General features: G+C 41.4%; 1 protein-coding gene across 1 annotated transcript in view; it reads left to right on the forward strand.

Annotated features, from left to right (window-relative positions):
* LOC120558555 (macrophage mannose receptor 1-like) overlaps window positions 1–11,306 on the forward strand; it is a 12,765-nt gene extending 1,459 nt beyond the window's left edge. The window contains exons 2-6 of the mRNA XM_039799602.1: window positions 5,201–5,391; window positions 7,533–7,755; window positions 8,471–8,806; window positions 9,471–9,568; window positions 10,471–11,306. Of these exons, the coding sequence (XP_039655536.1) occupies window positions 5,201–5,391; window positions 7,533–7,755; window positions 8,471–8,806; window positions 9,471–9,568; window positions 10,471–10,605 (983 nt within the window). The 3' untranslated portion in view covers window positions 10,606–11,306. The remainder of the gene's footprint in view (window positions 1–5,200; window positions 5,392–7,532; window positions 7,756–8,470; window positions 8,807–9,470; window positions 9,569–10,470) is intronic.
* The last annotated feature ends 8,898 nt before the right edge of the window (window positions 11,307–20,204 follow it).

A 20,204-nucleotide genomic window follows, 5' to 3' on the forward strand; every position in this document is an offset into this window, starting at 1 on the left:
AGATGGGAAGAGGAAGTGACTATGCTCTTCTTCTCCTTTTTTTGGTAAATTTCTGTAGCAGAAACAGCGCCGCCTATCGGCCTGGCATATGAAGTAGTGTGTTGAGTCATTTACAAATGGATTCGTTTGGACGCAACTATTCTTGAAACGAATCCAGGGAAGACGGGTAAAAAAAAGATCGTTTTGGTACGTGTGGACGGGGCCTTATACCTTGAAATAGGGTGTTTGGTGTTTTAAGCCCCCAGCATCGACACTAGGATTAGGCAATGTTTAGGGTTAGGATTAAGGTTAAGGTTAGGTACCTTGAAGTCGATGTTGGGGGCTTAAAACACCATGAAGCGTGAAAGAAAGAAGAAAGGAAGATTTAACTTTATTGTCATTGTGCAGAGTACAAGTACAAGTACAACGAAATGCAGTTCGTCCAACAGGAAGTTGCAAAACAAGCAGAAAAGTGCAATGTGATATACAAGTATAGACAGGTGGTGCATAGACAGGACAAGGAATATATTACAGTGTTATAAGAGCAGAATAAATATGGCTATATAATATGAACAATGTTTGTTACATAGCCATATTTGATTGATATGAAACCCCCCGGAGTGAACTGTGCCTAGGTTCATACATAACATAATAAATATACTATATACATAGCATATACTTTATATATACACATAACAAAAACAACATTAGACTGTCATCTTTATTTTTACGCACAGTACATTTAAAACAACAGAAGTCCTTTTTTCCACCAGATGGTTTAAGATCTGCCTATATATAGATGTATAAAGTTACTATAAAAATATATATAGAGGTAGGTTATTTGTTAAAAAGGAAAGTTAAATCATACAACAGTCATAGCACACAAACAAGACATTAACTGCACGATTCCTCCTTAAACTCAAAACTCAAGGCATTAAGTTCAATAATGGCTCTTTGATAAAAACCTTTTTTCAGTTTGTTGGTGTTGTAATTGTCCTGAAACGTCTGCCGAGGACAGCAGTTCAGACAGAGGGAGGGTGTCCGGGGGGGGTTGGGGGGGGTGAGATGGATCTTTGAGGAGGTTTTAGGCTGTTTTTGAGGCAGCAGGAACCATAAAGATCCTCCAGGGAGGGGAGAGGGCAGCCAATGATAAACATTACATCACAAGCAACAATACCAAATGTAATACAAAATAACTGACATGATGTACGATGATGACAATGTATGTTTCCAATATTCCAAAGTTATGTGCAATAACAATGTGCAAAATCTCAGGTGCAATAATAATACGATAATATCAATAATATATCTATCTATCTATCTATCTATCTATCTATCTATCTATCTATCTATCTATCTATCATCTTATAGCTGTTGGTCATTATATTGTTCTTCTACTGTTTATATATTAGTTTTAGGTAGTCATTAAGCTTCATATTTTCATTGTATTTCTTGTATATTCTTATATATATATATATATATATATATATTAAATTTGTGTGAATGCTGATTCAGTATTGTTAGAATTTGCTGAGTCATGCATATTCAAGTCTTATTTTATTTTAAAGAGCCCCTATTATACTATTTGTCAGCATCATATTTGTTGTGTTGGGGTCTACTAGAATATGTTTACATGCTTTGATGTTTCAACAACTTATAGTGTTTCCCATTATGCCCGTTGCTGCAGCGCCTTCACCTGAAACACTCTGAGCACTTGGCCCGCCTTCCTGAAAAGCCCAGTCTGCTCTGATTGGTCAGCTGGCCCACTCTGTTGTGATTGGTCAACCAAATTAAAACAAGCCACTGGGCGGGCTGTGCCTGCTCAGACAGCACCTATGGGCAGTAGGGGTAGCATGACTTCAGATCTTTTAAAGTCGACTCTGATGTGATGAAAGTAACTCCACTTATACATAACCATATTCTACTGCTCTTCATACTATTCATCCTGCACATACACTTATTCTCACTACTCTTATAATGTTACTGTTTCTGCACTACAATGGTACGGTTACCACACTGCACAAAGCTGTACATACTGTACATATCTGTCTATATGGTTCATACTGAATATCCATATTTATTATGTTTTTCTTATAATAATACACAATAATTCTTACTATTATTATAATGTTACTGCTACTACATTGCACATATCTGTACACGTTCATACATTGTTCATATTACATAGCCATAGTTATTCTGCTCTTATAAGGTAACTGCTAATACACTGCACAAATTTATATTTAATTTATATTACTCTACACACCCTTCTGTTAAGCAACTGAACACTACTGTCTACACTTTGTCTTCATAAAAGTTCAGTTTTTCAATTCAGCAGCTTATAAAATCTTAAGTTCTAGGTCCTTGACCCTGTTGGTAGTGAATATCAGCACACAGCAGCTTTTAGACATGTTTCTGTTGTTTGCTAGCAGACAGAATAGAAGAGGAAGAAACCTTCAGGCTAAACAAGTCAAACCCCCAGTGGATGATGCTCTGTCTCTATACACGGTCCAGCCACATACTGGGTTTGGACCCAGTGTTGTCACTGTGTTGAAACTACTCAGGATCATTCTCTAAAGGTTGTGGTCACTTTGTTTTTGCCGTTAGTCCAACAAAATGACATCAAACATATTTTTGAAAAAGCAGAACCTTTGCGTTGCGCCTGATATGTAAATTATTGTGGCCTCTGAAACATTTCCATGAAGTTAAAAATAATTCTGAGGTTCTGTAAGCCGAGTATGTGGAAGACAAAAGCTGTCTGTCTGCTGTTTTTGGGGAGGGAGAGGTCTGGACTCCCTCTCAGACTCTCTCAGACTGGCAGGGACATCTGGACTCCCTCTCAGACTCTCTCAGACTGGCAGGGACATCTGGACTCCCTCTCAGACTCTCTCAGACTGGGAGAGGGACATCTGGACTCCCTCTCAGACTCTCTCAGACTGGCAGGGACATCTGGACTCCCTCTCAGACTCTCTCAGACTGGCAGGGACATCTGGACTCCCTCTCAGACTCTCTCAGACTGGGAGAGGGACATCTGGACTCCCTCTCAGACTCTCTCAGACTGGCAGGGACATCTGGACTCCCTCTCAGACTCTCTCAGACTGGGAGAGGGACATCTGGACTCCCTCTCAGACTCTCTCAGACTCAATTTCCCCTTTTGTATAGGCTAATTGAAAACACCTTACCAAGTCACTCAGGTGTTTCCGATTAGCTAACTAACAACTAACGTCATCGTTTTTTTAGTTTGTGTTTCAGTAACAGGCTACTCACACTACTGGGTTTACTAGTTAGTTTGTGTTCCAGTAACTACTAACAATACTGGGTTTACCAGTTAGTTTGTGTTCCAGTAACTACTAACAATACTGGGTTTACCAGTTAGTTTGTGTTCCTGTAACTACTCACACTACTGGGTTTACCAGTTAGTTTGTGTTCCTGTAACTACTCACACTACTGGGTTTACCAGTTAGTTTGTGTTCCTGTAACTACTCACACTACCGGGTTTAACAGTTAGTTTACAAGTCTTTTTTTGTTTTTAACTGGCGACTGACAAGCCTGTCACCAATCCCACACCAATGTTGTCCATGATTTAGGCCAATGCAATTATCCCTCTTTTAATACGCTGTATAGGCCTCTGTCTATGGTGGTTGTGCACAATAGTTGTCCATGACTTACCTGTTTCAATATGAAATGTGTTATGTTAATACCGTTAGATGTGTATGAATTCAAAGTTCACTTGGGAGGTAACTGAGCTTGATGTTATACCACACGATTTAGGCTGTTTCTAAGTTGATGCTTTGCGGTTCCAACAGATTCTCACTCACATCTTATAAAATATGGACGCTTGGTCAGGTGCCTTTGTCTTTGTTATTGACGCTAAAAGTGTCTTTTATCACATTTTTAATATTTTTAACATTCACTAGAAGCAAATCCAGAATTATTAAATTTGAAATGATGAACCGCATAATGGACGCGAGCAGACCCACAGGACTGCGCACGCCCGCTCATATGACTTTTCTCCCGAGCTCATGTAGCTAGCTGTAATAATGGATTTAGCTAATGGTTGTAATTCACCATGTGTTCTATTAATACATCCATGGTATTATCTTATGAAGTTATGATACATCCGAGGGATGTATGTATGTTGTAAAGCCTGTTACGTGGATGTAACGTCATTAGCGTTTCCCAAACTGGCGGGGCTATCGGCTCGCTAGCTAGTTGCTAACATCAGATTTAGCTAGCATGGCTGTATTAAGATCATGCCTACATAACGTTACTACAGACATAGTGATTACATAACCTTGGTTCTCTCTTATGATCCATCCGAGGGCTGTATGCTGTAAAGATTGTAACGTGGATGAGAGATGAAGCCATGGATGATCTCTGTTCACCAAACTGCAGGCTAACTGCTAGTGCTAGCTAGTAGCTAGCTAGGTAGTAGCACGACATAATGATTAAATCTCCTTGGTTGTCTAGCTAAATACATCTATTGTTTATTTAGCTAAGCATGTAAACGATCGGGAACAACAAAAACACAATTTGAATATTTTAGACAATGAAAACGGTGAGTTCGTGAGTTCGCCAGCTTGTAAGAGACAAGAGAGAGAAGCTCATGAACGAGCATGTTGCTACCGGTTGCTACGACAACACAAACAAATTATTGCTAGTGCGCGTGTCCACCGTGACGTCATGGGCCAAGAATGTGGAAAAGCCGAGCTCCATGTTGTCTTAATGCGCTTTAGAGCTCATTGGACCGTACGGGGCTTCACCTGAACACTGGGTCCAGTTCTCTTAATACATCCATGGCAGCAACGCGCTAATGCCCTGATCGTTGCTCAGATTGGTTTAAGGACTATCCAATTACGTACAGAGTCATTTGAACTATGCCTGTTGATCACGCCTCTTGTGCAGACAAAATACAGAGCAGACTCCCCAGACTAATGTTCAGTCTTAAAAGATTGAGCTTGGTCTGGTGATAGCCAGACTACCTGTACGGCCCTGTACCTGTGCAAATGCCAACATCTATTCTATTCTATCATAAAACCTAAGTCATGCAAAGACACAGAGAGCAGGCACTGTTGGTGTAACTAAAACATACAACTGTGTATTCTCCCTATAAAAGTGATATGAAATGTCTTTAAGAAGTTGTTGATATAATTTGCTCTATATGTGTGTGTGTGTGTGTGTGTGTGTGTGTGTGTGTGTGTGTGTGTGTGTGTCCCTACAGGGCTGAGTGCTGTCTCATCAGCTGCTGGACTTCAGTACTATTTTGTTTATGACAGGAAGAACTTTACTGAAGCCCAAAGATACTGCAGAGAGAAACACACAGACCTGGTCACTGTAGACAGCATGGAGGTTATGAAGATCCTGACCAACACGGCAGATTTAGACAACATGGTCTACTCCAACAACAGCTACGTGAGTTCACTTTTCTCTCTTTCATCTCAAAGTCTTTCTGACAGCAGGTTTGAAACCCTCCACAGGAACTAATAACTACAGTGCCTTGCGAAAGTATTCGGCCCCCTTGAACGTTTCGACCTTTTGCCACATTTCAGGCCTCAAACATAAAGATATAAAACTGTAATTTTTTGTGAAGAATCAACAACAAGTGGGTCCCAATTATGAAGTGGAACGAAATTCATTGGCTATTTCAAACTTTTTTAACAAATAAAAAACTGAAAAAGTGGGCGTGCAAAATTATTCAGCCCCTTTACTTTCAGTGCAGCAAACTCTCTCCAGAAGTTCAATGAGGATCTCTGAATGATCCAATGTTGACCTAAATGACTAATGATGATAAATAGAATCCAGCTGTGTGTAATCAAGTCTCCGTATAAATGCACCTGCTCTGTGATAGTCTCAGAGGTCCGTTTAAAGCAGGAGAGCATCATGAAGAACAAGCAACACACCAGGAAGGTCCGAGATACTGTTGTGGAGAAGTTTAAAGCCGGATTGGATACAAAAACATTTCCCAAGCTTTAAACATCCCAAGGAGCACTGCGTGCCGCGATAATATTGAAATGGAAGGAGTATCAGACCACTACAAATCTACGAAGACCCGGCCGTCCCTCTAAACTTTCAGCTCATACAATGAGAAGACTGATCAGAGATGCAGTCAAGAGGCCCATGATCACTCTGGATGAACTGCAGAGATCTACAGCTGAGGTGGGAGACTCTGTCCATAGGACACAATCAATTAGTATACTGCACAAATCTGGCCTTTATGGAAGAGTAAGTGGCAAGAAGAAAGCCATTTCTTAAAGATATCCATAAAAAGTGTCGTTTAAAAGCCAGCTGGGAGACACACCAAACATGTGGAAGAAGGTGCTGTGGTCAGATGAAACCAAAATCGAACTTTTTGGCAACAATGCAAAACGTTATGTTTGGCGTAAAAGCAACACAGCTCATCACCCTGAACGCACCATCCCCACTGTCAAACATGGTGGTGGCAGCATCATGGTTTGGGCCTGCTTTTCTTCAGCAGGGACAGGGAAGATGGTTAAAATTGATGGGAAGATGGATGGAGCCAAATACAGGACCATTCTGGAAGAAAACCTGATGGAGTCTGCAAAAGACCTGAGACTGGGACGGAGATTTGTCTTCCAACAAGTCAATGATCCAAAACATAAAGCAAAATCTACAATGGAATGGTTCACAAATAAACATATCCAGGTGTTAGAATGGCCAAGTCAAAGTCCAGACCTGAATCCAATCGAGAATCTGTGGAAAGAACTGAAAACTGCTGTTCACAAACGCTCTCCATCCAACCTCACTGAGCTGAGCTCGAGCGTTTTTGCAAGGAGGAATGGGCAAAAATGTCAGTCTTCGATGTGCAAAACTGATAGAGACATACCCCAAGCGTACTTACAGCTGTAATTGCAGCAAAAGGTGGCGCTACAAAGTATTAACTTAAGGGGGCTGAATAATTTTGCACGCCCAATATTTCAGTTTTTTATTTGTTTAAAAGGTTTGAAATATCCAATGAATTTCGTTCCACTTCATGATTGTGTCCCACTTGTTGTTGATTCTTCACAAAAGATTACAGTTTTATATCTTTATGTTTGAGGCCTGAAATGTGGCAAAAGGTCGAAAAGTTCAAGGGGGCCGAATACTTTCGCAAGGCACTGTAAATGTAGAGCAGTAAAAAGTAGAATATTTATCTTTGAAATGTAGTAGAAGTCTAAAGTGTTTGAGTTTAACCTTCAGCAGACAGTGTTTCCCTGTTGAGCTGCAGCAGAGAGATGAAACAAAAGAAGATTATGTGTTAGAAAGACTAACCAGACATTGAAACATAGATACAACTAATGCAGTAAAACAAATCTAAAACATCACAAAACAGTATTTACAACAACAGAGATCTATGTTCTTGAGAAGCTAATGGAAAATCAGTTTGAGTGATCAGAAACTATCTCTGGTAATGAGTTATTAAAGGAGGGTAACAGAATGAAGGAGTCGTAGAGGATCAGACTGATAGTATCAAGACTGGAGATGGAAAGATTAGGTAAACATCTGGTCTTCAACAAAAAGCTAGAGCAGAGTCTAATTCGTTATATCACAATCAGAGAGCCTGGATAGGACTGTCCCGTGGCAGCTGGAGGTGGTCTCTGTCAGACACAAGTTACTACAAACCCGGGGAGACAGAGTTCAGACGATGGTACTCTGGACGACCAAACGCTGGAGACAGTAGAAAACTCTGCACAGGGATGGGTCCTTATTATAATGGACTCTGGTTAGACAACCTTGGTTGTGGCAGCAGCCGTCATGCAGTCTGTGCAGATGTCAGAGGTGAGAATATTAATTAGTGAAGTTTCCCTTCTCTGCTTCTCTTTGCCTCTTTGTTTTCATTATTCAAGCAGCTTTCACACAGGTTAGTGCCGTTCAAAGAGCTTCACAGCTGACTGAGCAGCAGATAATAAGACGGCAGGAATGAGAGCAATAAAACAGCTCAGTGGTTCATCAGCATCACTGTGGAAAGAGACGCAGTGTCTTCTGATAGATAGATAGGTAGATAGATAGATAGATAGATAGATAGATACTCTAATTTAAATTCCCTTTTATGAGCTTACAGACATCACACACAACATACACACACATCATAATAGGATGATAAATACCAAAACAAAAACAAATCCACATAAATAATATGTGATGATACCACCAGAGGAAGACATTATATTATAGAGATTGGACTTGTGTATGTTCACGTGCACACATCTTACAATATAAACACAACATATGTTTAATTAACCTGACAGAATATTTCATATAAAGAAAAACAACAATATAATCTTGTTTTTTAGATTGTTTGGTAGATTAAAGGACATTTCTTATTAATGTGGAGAGACCGTTGGTAAATAAAGTTATTCATTAGTTTATTGATGTGGTTCTTTATATCTCAGTGGATTTATTGTAGATATTATAAAGACATGAATCACAGATGTGGATGGATGGGAGGTTGTATGTTATGCTGCCTCTACACTTCTCTCTGCTTCATTTTCAGGATCAGATGTGACTTTTATCATCGTCACCAAAGCCCTGACATGGACTCAAGCCCAGAGCTACTGCAGAGATAATCACACAGACCTGGCCAGTGTGAGAAACATGGCAGAGAACCAGAAGGTGCTGGTGAAGATAGCTGGATTAGACTATGTCTGGATCGGCCTTTTCAGAGACTCCTGGAAGTGGTCAGATGGAAGTAACTCCTCATTCAGCTTCTGGAAGACCAGGCAACCTGATGACAACAACGAGACTTGTGTGGCTGCAGACTTCAGCCAATCAGGAGCCTGGGAGGACTGGCCCTGTGACATGGAGAGAGCGTTCATTTGCTACGGTCCAGGTGAGTGCTAACCCGGGATTCAAACAGCTTTTACATTTAGATTCAGGACAATAGGGATGAAACGATATACTCAACTCAGGATTGGATTCAGGATTTTAAGTTAATGATACGGTTTTCTCAAGATGTTTTTAACAGAATGAGTGAAAATCTTCCTTTATTTCTATAAACTGTGCAAAACAACCGATGTGTCCTCTTATCAAAAGTGACTCTGAAACTGTATTTTATCTTAAAGAACAAAGTTAGATGTTTAAAACAAATCCCACATCTAAATAAATATACTAAGAAGATGTAGTGACGTCTGAAGTCAAACAAGGTCAATCTAAAGTAGATTATACTCTAGGACGTTTAAAAACTGCATCAACATTCATTTCTTATCTCAACCGGTTGTTATCTTTACACATTAATATCCATATTAACCATCGTTACCTCCCTAGTGCTAACCCGGGACTCTAACCACCAAACATCAGGTTGTGGAGAGTAAATGTGAACATGATGATGTGGATCATTTCCATGGAATAGTTAGTCAAGTTAGCATGCAGTGGTGATCAGCTGCAGATGATCAGTTAGTGTTGAATCTATTGTTTAAACTGATGATGAGGAATGAACAGGATGATGATTATTATCCACACAGAAATGTTTTAATCTTTGTTTGATTTTTACAAAGTGGTGACTACTTCAAAGAAAGTGCTGAAAGTGAAGTTTGAGAACAAGAACAATGTGGATCTGAATGACCCTGCTGTGATGGAGGCCATGCTGAAGCAGGTAAATCAGGTTTTATACTTTTATGCTAAAACAGAACAACAAAATGACTCTTAAAAGCAAATTAAAATAAGATAAAACTTTATTCACCTTCCAGCATTAAAGAAACCGTGTGAGGAGGAATCAGATAAAGAAATACTTAGAACAACAAATACAGCTAAATAAGAACATTTAAAAGCTATATATATTATACACATTACATCACTTTGGTCAGATACATGACATGAGCTTTGTGCATAAGTAGAGAGTCTAGTAGTGGCACTCTGAGGGAGAATTAGGACTAATTATGAATCAACACAGCTTCTATCTGACACCAGAAAAATGTACAAATACAATCCAGCAATCTGAGAAAATTATGAACAAGAGAAGAAAGTATATATGAGTCCAGTCTAACTACCAGTGCAGGATGTGATGTGTTTCTCTGTGAGTGATGATGTGGAGGAGTTTGGATCATAGGTGTAGATATTGGGGGGATGCAGGGGGTGTGTCCCCCCCCATATATTTAGAAGACATACATTTGTCCCCCCTAAATAAATATGAAAGACATCCCACTCCCCAAAACATGTACGGAAAACCAGATGTGTGTCTACTTTGCACCATCGGGGAGTTAAAGAACACAACGTGTCTCTGGTGATTTTGACGTCATGTCTTTTAAACTTTGGAGCTCATGGCTTTAACAAGGTTAACAAGAGCTACATGATTCCTAAAAAACTTCCCCAAACGTGTTATGTTTTTAATATGCGGAATGTTTTGAACAATACAGGAGAATAATAATAATAAAATAACAATTTCCTTTACATACATAAAGACATTTGCACAATAAATTGATGCAGAATGTTGAAAACTTTCTGAAGGACGGCCCTGGTTTTAATTTGCGCCCCCCTACCCCCTTATTTGTGTCTCAGCTGAAACAGAAGCTGAGGGCCCAGGGGCTGGACCACAACATCAAACTGAGCTGGAGGAAGCAGGCCGATGGAAAAGTCTTCCACAAGGAAGACAAGAAGACCAACAAGAGGAGGAGGAAGAGGGAGGAGCTGTAATGTTGAGTTGCTGCGTCTGGTTTCATCAGAGAAAAGTCTGGTTCTTTGCAAGCAGAAATACTAAATATATTCACAGCTTCTAGCTTCTCAAACATGAAGATTTGATGCTTTTTTTGTTACATTCGATCATAAACTTAATATATTTGAGCTTCAGACTGTTTTTAGAATAAATCAAGACTTTATTATTTATCTGATTTATCAGCTTTGGGGAAATATAACCAACATGTTTTACTGATTTACTGTTTCTTCTTTAAAATCTATTTTAATGAGATAAAATGTCTTTCTTTGTTTGAGAGTAAAGGGTTTTTCACACGGGGAGCGACCCTTGGCCTGCGTAGTCGCGTCATGTGATGGACAACGCTCCGCGATCAATGTGTGGTAACCATGGAGATACTGTATCCCTGCCGTACAACTGGATGAGATCAGCTGACTGTGGTTTCATATCTCCCTAATCACAGGTGGATTTATAACACATAGTGGTAATCCTAGTCTTTCCTAACCACAGACAGTTATTGTTGATAGCTAAAGTTAGCTACATTAGCATAGTTAGCTACATTAGCATAGTCATGATTACGGACGTCTTGTGCCGATGTTCTGACAACTGTTTAGAAAACACTTTTATATTTCAGTAAACTCACAAACCTAAGAGGAAGTTGCACCACATGAAGGCCCCGACCTTGGCGTGTGAGTGAGTAAGATAACAGTTTCTGCCTAAGAAACAAGAAGGCCCTGTGAGGGATAGGATAAGTATAAGATAAGATAGGACTCAGTAATCTTTGTTTAACTGAACTCTTCGTCTCAGATTGACAGGCCTTAGGGCCTCATTTGGACAAAGTCGTTGCATCGCCTGTCAAACTGCCCCCCCCCCACCACCTGCCCGCTCTCCTCTCATTGAATATTAATTACGAGGCGAGACTATCGCTCCCCGTGTGGAAAGGCCTTAACAAGGCGTCTGGCTGTGATGAGTCAGAATATCTCTAAATGAGTGATATAGAAGATAATCATGTGAATATATTAGTGTTGTGCTGTCACCTTATAAACAAACTCAATCTGAAGATGTTTTTACAGTTTTCAGCTGTGATCCAGAATGAAAATCTGCAGAATTGAACCGATTGTTTATCAGGTTGGAGGTGGAGATGTTTTATTTTAATTTGTTTAATATCTGGGTAATATTCTGTCTGCAGATTCTGTGTGGCTCTGGTTATTAGAGATGCAAACTTTAAACATTTCCCTAAAACTTGAAGTGACTGTAACATCTTCCAGACAGAAACACTAAATATATTCACAGCTTCTCAAACAGGAAGATTTGATGCTTTTCTTTGTTATATTTGATCATAAACTTCATATATTTGGGCTTTAGACTGTTGTTAGAATAAAACAAGACTTTAGTATTTATCTGATTTATCGTCTGTGGGGAAATATAACCGACATGTTTTACTGATTTCTGATATTTGATGTTTATGTTTTCAGGTCGGGGTGGAGATGTTTTAACATTAACATTATTTAATTTGTTTAAAATATAAATTATCTTTAGTGTTGAATATTTAAAATCAATTTCCATCAGACTAAATCTCTTTCTTCATGTGAGAGTAATATTATAAAGTAATTATATGTATGATTGTTGTTCTGTCACCTTATTAGAGATGCAAACTTTAAACATTTACCTAAAGTTAGTCATGAGACTTGTTCTGTGTCTGTAACATCTTCTAAACTAAAATAATAAATATTTACAGCTTCCAGCTTCTTCAATATGAACATTTGAGGATTTTTATTTGTCACATTTGGTCATAAACGTCATATATTTTAGTAAGAAATAAGAGTTTAAGAATGAATTTTAATACAAATTGTTTTGTTCTTATGAATTTAATAAAGTTGTGAAAATGATGAACTAACAAGAAGAGTTTGAATCTTTTCTTTAACTATTTAAAACATGAGTTGGTGGTTAGCAGCATGACTCAGCATTTTCTGTTTCTATTAGTTGTGTTCTTGCATTGAACAAGAAGAAACAGAAACATTCTTTAATTCAGAGAAACAAAGTGACAGACATGACTTTGTCTCTTACCTGTATTCTGTTACCAGGTGTGTCTCTAGGATGTGTGGTGGTGTTATTCCTGTCTCTTACCTGTATTCTGTTACCAGGTGTGTCTCTAGGATGTGTGATGGTGTTATTCCTGTCTCTTACCTGTATTCTGTTACCAGGTGTGTCTCTAGGATGTGTGGTGGTGTTATTCCTGTCTCTTACCTGTATTCTGTTACCAGGTGTGTCTCTAGGATGTGTGATGGTGTTATTCCTGTCTCTTACCTGTATTCTGTTACCAGGTGTGTCTCTAGGATGTTAGCCCAGATCTTGCCAGCAGAGGGCTCTCTCCCTCTCTACATTATACCGAGGCAGTGATTCCCAACCAGAGGAAGATAGGGACAGATTGTAGAGCAGCTCAACTCATTTACAGTTGTTCTCAGTCGCTTTGGTACATTTCTCGAGTCACTTGTACTCAAGATAAAAGCAAGTTATCATTGTTTTGGTCAAATCCCAATGTCTTTTGTTCATGTACATGTAAATCCCGTCTTTCACTACTTTCAAAGTGGTTTGTTATTATTGTTTGACCTCCACGGAGGAGCAGCAGAGAGCGTTCCTGTGTGGACGTGAGCGCCCAGGAACATCACGTGCACTCTAAAATAGTTGACAGAAGGATAGAAACTTCCAGTGAGGAGGTATCTCTGTCTGCAGCTCTTGGTCAATATCAATATGATCATAACTCAGCTGTTTTCATATCAGAGGACAGATGATGTGGAGCTGCTTCCAAACAGAAGAGGAGACAGAGAAACAGCAGCAGCAGCAACGGTACAGGTAGGTTATTATGGGCTGGATGAAGGGCCAGCTGATAGGTAGAGACCTGCTTCCTCACGCTGCACTGCCTGCTTCATCTGCAGTAAGGTCTGAATGCAGTACTTTAACTTGTAGTATTATCACAGTGTGTGTTAGTACTTTTACTGCAGTAATCTATGCTGCAGTCTATTGCACAGGTGGTCATTGTGTGTTTTCCAGCAGAGATGATTGTCCATATGGACACCTAAGTATTTATAATATATTATCTGGGTGGTTTCCTGATTTTTGATGACGACTGGCTCATGGTCAATCCCTTGCCTTTGGTCAAGGATCATCTCCTGTGTTTTAGGGACATTTAAGATAAGATGGTTGATAAAGGTATCTATCTCATCGTGGTACACAGAAGGTTTATGTCCTTCTGGAGAAGGCACCTTTTGAAGCTTAGCGTGACCAACTCCACCAGAGCCTGAGCTGCTTCTGCCCGAGGCTGCTGCATGTCGGGGGGGTGGCAAATTGACAATTATCTGCCCTGATAATTGGCCAGGCTGATAATGAGTTGACCCCTAACCAGTGATGCCATGTACGAGTAATCTAACGCGTTACTATTTCCAAACCAGTAATCAGATTTAAGTTACTTATCCAAGTCACTGTGCGTTACTATTTGTCATTTTCCTTAGTAAAAATATATATTTTTGCTTTCTTCTTGCGGCTCGGGGAGTGAAGTCACGTATGCCACAAGTCACGTTTTCAGCACGAGGACAGGTCACGTGTTCCACGCAGCGACACAAATGTAAACAACAATGGAGGGAGGAGAGCGATGCGCGCTTTCTAGCTGGAAATACAGTCACTATTTAGAGTTTGTGTCGGCTAAAGACGGCAGTATTAAGGTCCGTTGTACACTCTGTGCTGGTGGCGACAAAGTGCTATCTAGCTACAAAAACACTACGTCACATCTGAAGAACCATTTCGCAGCGCTGCAGTCAAACTTACAGAGCAAGTCCCACCAGGTGGTGCGAAGCAGAGAGGAGGAGGACCCCCACCACCCGAACAACTAAAGCTGGACTTTGGCGCAAAACCAGTAAGTGGAGAGATGAAGAAGTTGGTCGGGCAGTAGGCCTGTGTTGTAGGGGAAATGCTGTCCTTAAACACGGCTGAGTCGTTCTCTTTCGTGCCATAATAAACCAGATCCCGACTACTGGCAACGCTGAGCTGCCTCACAGTAAACCGGTTGTCATGTTTATGTTGAGGCTGTGGGGGTGTTGTCGGCAGTTGCTGCATGTAACTAATAAAGTAACTTGTAATCTAACTTCGTTACTTTTAAAATCAAGTAATCTGTAAAGTAACTAAGTTACTTTTAAAATCAAGTAATCTGTAAAGTAACTAAGTTACTTTTTCAAAGTAACTGTGGCAACACTGCCCCTAACATAGATGTTCACGCTGATTGCAGCAGTTCCTCTCAGGAGTTTGTTACAACATTCAAATCATTCTGTATTTGCATAGAAAGTCAAAGCAGCGTTGGAGGAAGTATTCAGATCCTTCTCCTTCTCTTGACCTTCTGAGGATTGTTTTGCTAAAGACAGCTGGAGAGTGGGATGCTGTCTGACTCTTTGGGTTCACGTCTTTCCAGGTGTACTTCTTGTCATCAGTCATATCTTCCTGGCTAAAGTGAGTTATTCATGTGTTACGCAGGATATCATACTAATTGTTTTGCTTAAGTTTTTGTACGATATCATTTATGAGAATGCGTTGACAGATCATGCTATCAACTTCCTTGAAAAAGAGATAACGCCTGCTGTGTTCTGGAGGTAAAATGAAAGTTTTTGTCAAAGGAGTCTGGTAGCTTTGAGGAGAGCAGAGATACCGGCTTCAGTTCCCCGTCGTAAAGGGCCGTCTGACAGCAAGGCAAAGCTAAAACACTCTAAATATAGCAAACACAAGGTTTTTAGGTGTTGAACATCCGTCCACAGCAGGACAAATCCATTTAACCTCTCAGAACACAGATTCTACCGCTGCCTCTATCGCTTAGTTAGAACCAAAGTCAAACAATAACAAACTTTGACTTTCTGGTCCGACCTAATGTGGCCTCCACACATAAAAAAATTAGTCAAACTGATTGATCAATCGATTAATATTTGCAGCTCTGTAAACATTCACATTTTGATCAAACTATGAATGTTTTACCATCAAAATGCTGTGTTCCTACATGAGCTAACATAGGATTCTGCAGAATTCAGTAAATAGTTTGTGTTCGGTTCTTTAAGAGGTTCGTGGGGGAGATCCCCACCGAACGGGGCATCAGGAGAGGACACGTTGTTATGACTCGTTGTGGTTTTTTATTTACACTGATTGATTGTCCACATACAGTCGTTTAGTCCACAAATAGCCACATACCTAATAATATACCATATTCTGAATAATATACAAATGTATATATATATAGAATTATAGTATATATAAATTTTAATCTAGGCAGTACTTAATATTATAAATATTATAATGTACATAGTGTTTAAACTCAATTACTAAACAAAGCACATATATCTAAACACAAAAATGCACATCAATATCAATGTTACACATTAAACCAGTACCCCAAAACCACAGAGGTGTATGTTGGTCTAAAGTGAAAACAGTGAGTGTAGTTTTAGATAGCGACGCTGTGCACAGCAATCCATTACCAATGTAAAACAATTGACTACATTTCCCATCCAGCACCGCAACCAGGAAGTAGCTTGTGTGACAGTGAGACGCACCAATTTCAAACATTTACTGGAATATAGTCACGGATACTATCGAGTCAACAGTGTTAAACATCAAACTGCAAATAAGGTTTTATCAGCGTGACCAACGTAACAGTTATCAAGCAAACAAATCGCGCACGTACATATCGGCAGCACAGCAGCAGCGCAACAGACAAACAAACTTAAACCGCAGCTCTATGTAGCGAAACAGCAGCTTACCGGTGGCGCATCTCTCCTGACGAGACAACATGTCGGAACTAGTACTCGGTCCCGTTTATAGCCCGTGCTCATTCATTTCTGGATTCTAACACATCGTCTTTTTTCTCTTTTGGGATCTTACTGGTCCATGTTTCAACTCTTGACTGGCCCATACTTCAATCAGGTAAGTCCCTCCCACCTATTAACCTGCGTTACATCGCTGTTGAACACCCGTGACGTAGTGAACGCTACACCTCCCACTTGACCGCCTGATCATGTGATTTAAGGTGGTCACAAACAAATCATTACATTACACCACATTACATTAATTAATTTTTTTATTTTTTTTACTTTCTGATTATGAAGAATAGGACGCCATTGACACCGTTCAGGCACCTCCCCTGTGTATGTACTCCTCGTTATTCATGAATGGTAGTGCAAGTGATGCCGAAGGCAGCATAGATACGTACCAACCAACGAGGGAGAAAGAGGGAGAAAAACAAAAGAAAAGAAAGAAAGAGAGAGAGAGAGAGAAAGAGAGACAGAGAGAGATCGTGAGATAAAGAGACAATGTCTAGGAGTCACTGGTCTTCCACAGGGATGAAGACTACCAGTCTTCTCACGTCTCTGCGCAGGATGACTGACGTCAGCTGCTGAGGGTTCCTCCTACGTTGCCCAACTATTAGGGAGGCAGGGAGGCCTGCACACGTCTTAATGTCAGCGTCTCTCACAAGTCCTTTCTTGTCAGGGTACACGGCCTGGATCTGTCCAAGCCGGAATTGCCCTCGCAGTGCGTTTTGATCAGCAATCCAAACAATGTCACCGACTGCTACATTCCTTTGGATCCGGTGCCACTTTGGTCGAACGAATAGGTTAGGTCCGGCAAGTTCACTCCACTTCTTCCAGAACATATCCACACCAATCTGGATGGCTCTGAGACGGCGCCAGGGATGGGTGCACAAGTCAATTCCTCCTGCATCTCCTCCTCGCCTGGTTCTCCCGAGAAGTAGAGTATTGGGAGTCAAATACTCTATAGAGTCTTCTTGTTCTTGTGCCCTGGCGTCAATCGGCCTTTCATCGGTGAGGTTAGCTGCCTGGTAGAAGAGGGTTTGGAGTTCACCCCAGGTGAGTGAACTTGTTGTCCCTCCAAGGCTAGTAAGAGCCCTTTTTATGAGCTTGACTGCAGCTTCCGCAGCCCCGTTGCGATGAGGTGCGTCAGCCGGATGAAAGTTCCATGCCCACACTGTACCATTCCTGGCGGCTTTGTCCTCTATGGATGCGTCCCGTAAGGTAGCTAAGTACCTATGTAAGTCTTGTAGGGCAGGTTTAGCTCCAATGAAATTGGTTCCCCTATCTGACCACAATTTTCTGGGATGACCTCTCAATGCCACAAAGCGACGTTTGGAGAAAGCTCTCAGATGATTGGTCGTCAACGAGGTCCACATGAACTGCCCTTGACGCCATGCAACAGAATACTTTGCCCCAAACCTTTTTCCCTGTTCTTTTCTTGACAGCATCCTTGATTTCGAAGGGGCCGAAGAGATCAAGTGTGGTATACTCAAACGGTTTAGCACGCTGTGAGCGTTCTGGCAGCAGATCACTCATCATCTGCTGGCACATCTTCCCTTTCAGTTTGCGACATGTAATACAGTCGTTCACAACTTTCTTTACTATCCTCCGACCTTGCACAATCCATGCTGTCCTCCTGGTGCGCAGAAGCGTGGCAGCAACACCTTCATGGTTCTCGTTATGAGCTTCTCTTGACAGTAACATTGCGAGCCATGAACGAAGTGGAATTAAAGGAACAGCTGCTCCATCGTCTTTCCAGGACTGGATTCGACCTCCACAGAGAAGGATTCCTGTGCTCTCGTCCTTGTGGACCACCAAACGGTTCAGTGTTGAGTCCAAGAACTGACTGCCATCTTGGGCTTCGAGGACCAGGTCTGTGATGGTTTGTCGAGTCCAGGCTATGGAACCACACAGCTTGGACAGGGAACTGAAGCGTTGAGGTTCCACAAGGCGCACCAGTCCAATCGCCCAGGGCCTTCTCTGTCTGTCTGTCACTGATGTTGCACCCGGGACAGCTGATGCTGTCGGTCTCCCGTTGACTCCTTCGTGCTTGCGGTCCGCCTTGATGTCAGGCCCGCTGAGGCCAGTTCTTCCTTTTGACTGGGCCCTAGTGACCACTGCTGAGAAGGCTTTCCGCTGAAGTTTTCCCACATCTTCAGCAGCAGAGGGTGTAATCTCACTGGCCATCTTCATAGGCCAGTCGGTCTTGGGCAATTTCAAAAACTCAGGACCTTGCTGCCACCTCGACCCTTCCTTAAAGTTCCTCAGGAGTTGCACCTCTGGTAAGTATGTCAGCAATGTTTCGTCTGCCTTCAATCCACCTCCAATCTTCCACATGTCCGGCTTTCTGAATCTCACCGATTCAATTAGCGAAAAAGGTCTGGAAGCCGTAGCTGTCCTTTTGGATGGCTGCGAGGATTGTTTGGCTGTCCACAAAGTGGATCCATTGCTCGACTTTAATGTGGCAGTGCTTTTCAAAATAATTTTTTAGGCGGGTAGCGAAGACCGCGCCACAGAGTTCCGCCTTGATCACATCTCCTTTTTGGTCGAGTAGGGTGAGTTTAGCCTTGGATTCCACCAACTTCATTACAACTGCTTTGTCTCTAGTTTCCCACCGCAGGTAGAGTACGGCTCCGTAGGAGGATTCACTTCCGTCTGAGAACGTAATCCCTGTTGGTGGGCCTATGGCTCCTGGCGGTGTGAGGCTTCTCTCAAACCTTACCTGGCCAAGTCTCACGAATTCTTTAAAAAGCGCTATTGCGGCTTCTCAAAGTTTTAGTGAGAGAGGGGTATCCCATGTGTCTTTAGATGGGTTATCCTTGCCAGCTTCCTGGAATGATTCTCGTACCAACATCACTCCCTTCTGCTTGACTGGTGATGCAAGACCAACCGGGTCGTATAATGCAGCAATCTGGCTAAGAAGTATGCGTCGGGTAAGGGGATTTGGTGTACCTTCCCTGACATCTTCCATGTTCAGATTAACTCCGGTCCTCATTTTCCCTCTTTTCTTAGAGAAGTTGATAGAAGTCAGCAACCGAAGCTTGTCTGTCTTAGGTTCGTAGCCAACCCCAAGCACTTTGTTCTCCCCATCATGAATTTGATTGGGCAGTACCAGGGTCCTGGGTACAGTTGTTTCAGCAGGGGCTCCGCTCCTCCCACTTTGGCGTGACAGAACCCACGGTTTGAGGAAGAAGCCTCCCGCTTTCAAAATCTTCTCCACCCCTTTGGTGATCCTTTCCAGCGTCTTGAGGTCATCGTGTGAGGTCAGGATATCATCCACATAGCTGTCCTCAGTTAGAGCTTGCCATTCTTCAATCATATCAGCGAACTGAGGAAGATTGGCCGTCTCCCTCATTGCAACTTGGGCGATACATCCTGCGGGTTTATCACCGATATTGACTCTGATGACTGCAAACTCTTCAATGTTGTCCACAGGTTTGTCTCTCCAGAGAAAGCGGTGGAGGTGAACTTCATTATCTTTCAGCCACACTGAGTTATACATCTTCTTCACGTCACCCAGTGCAGCATGGAGTCCACTCCTGAACCTCAGAAGGACACCTCTAATGGGATTGAGTACATCGGGACCCTTGTAAAGGAGATCATTTAGAATAGAATAGAATAGCCTTTTATTGTCATTGCACTGTGGAGGTACAACAAAATTTAGGGTGCTCTCACAGAGCCACCCTTGCACCACACAAAAAGAATAAAAAAAACAAACAACAAGAAAAACAAGAAACGACATACTGTATGTCCAGACAGGACAA

Source organism: Perca fluviatilis, chromosome 5 (assembly GCF_010015445.1).
Source record: "Perca fluviatilis chromosome 5, GENO_Pfluv_1.0, whole genome shotgun sequence".
NCBI classification, from domain to species: domain Eukaryota; kingdom Metazoa; phylum Chordata; class Actinopteri; order Perciformes; family Percidae; genus Perca; species Perca fluviatilis.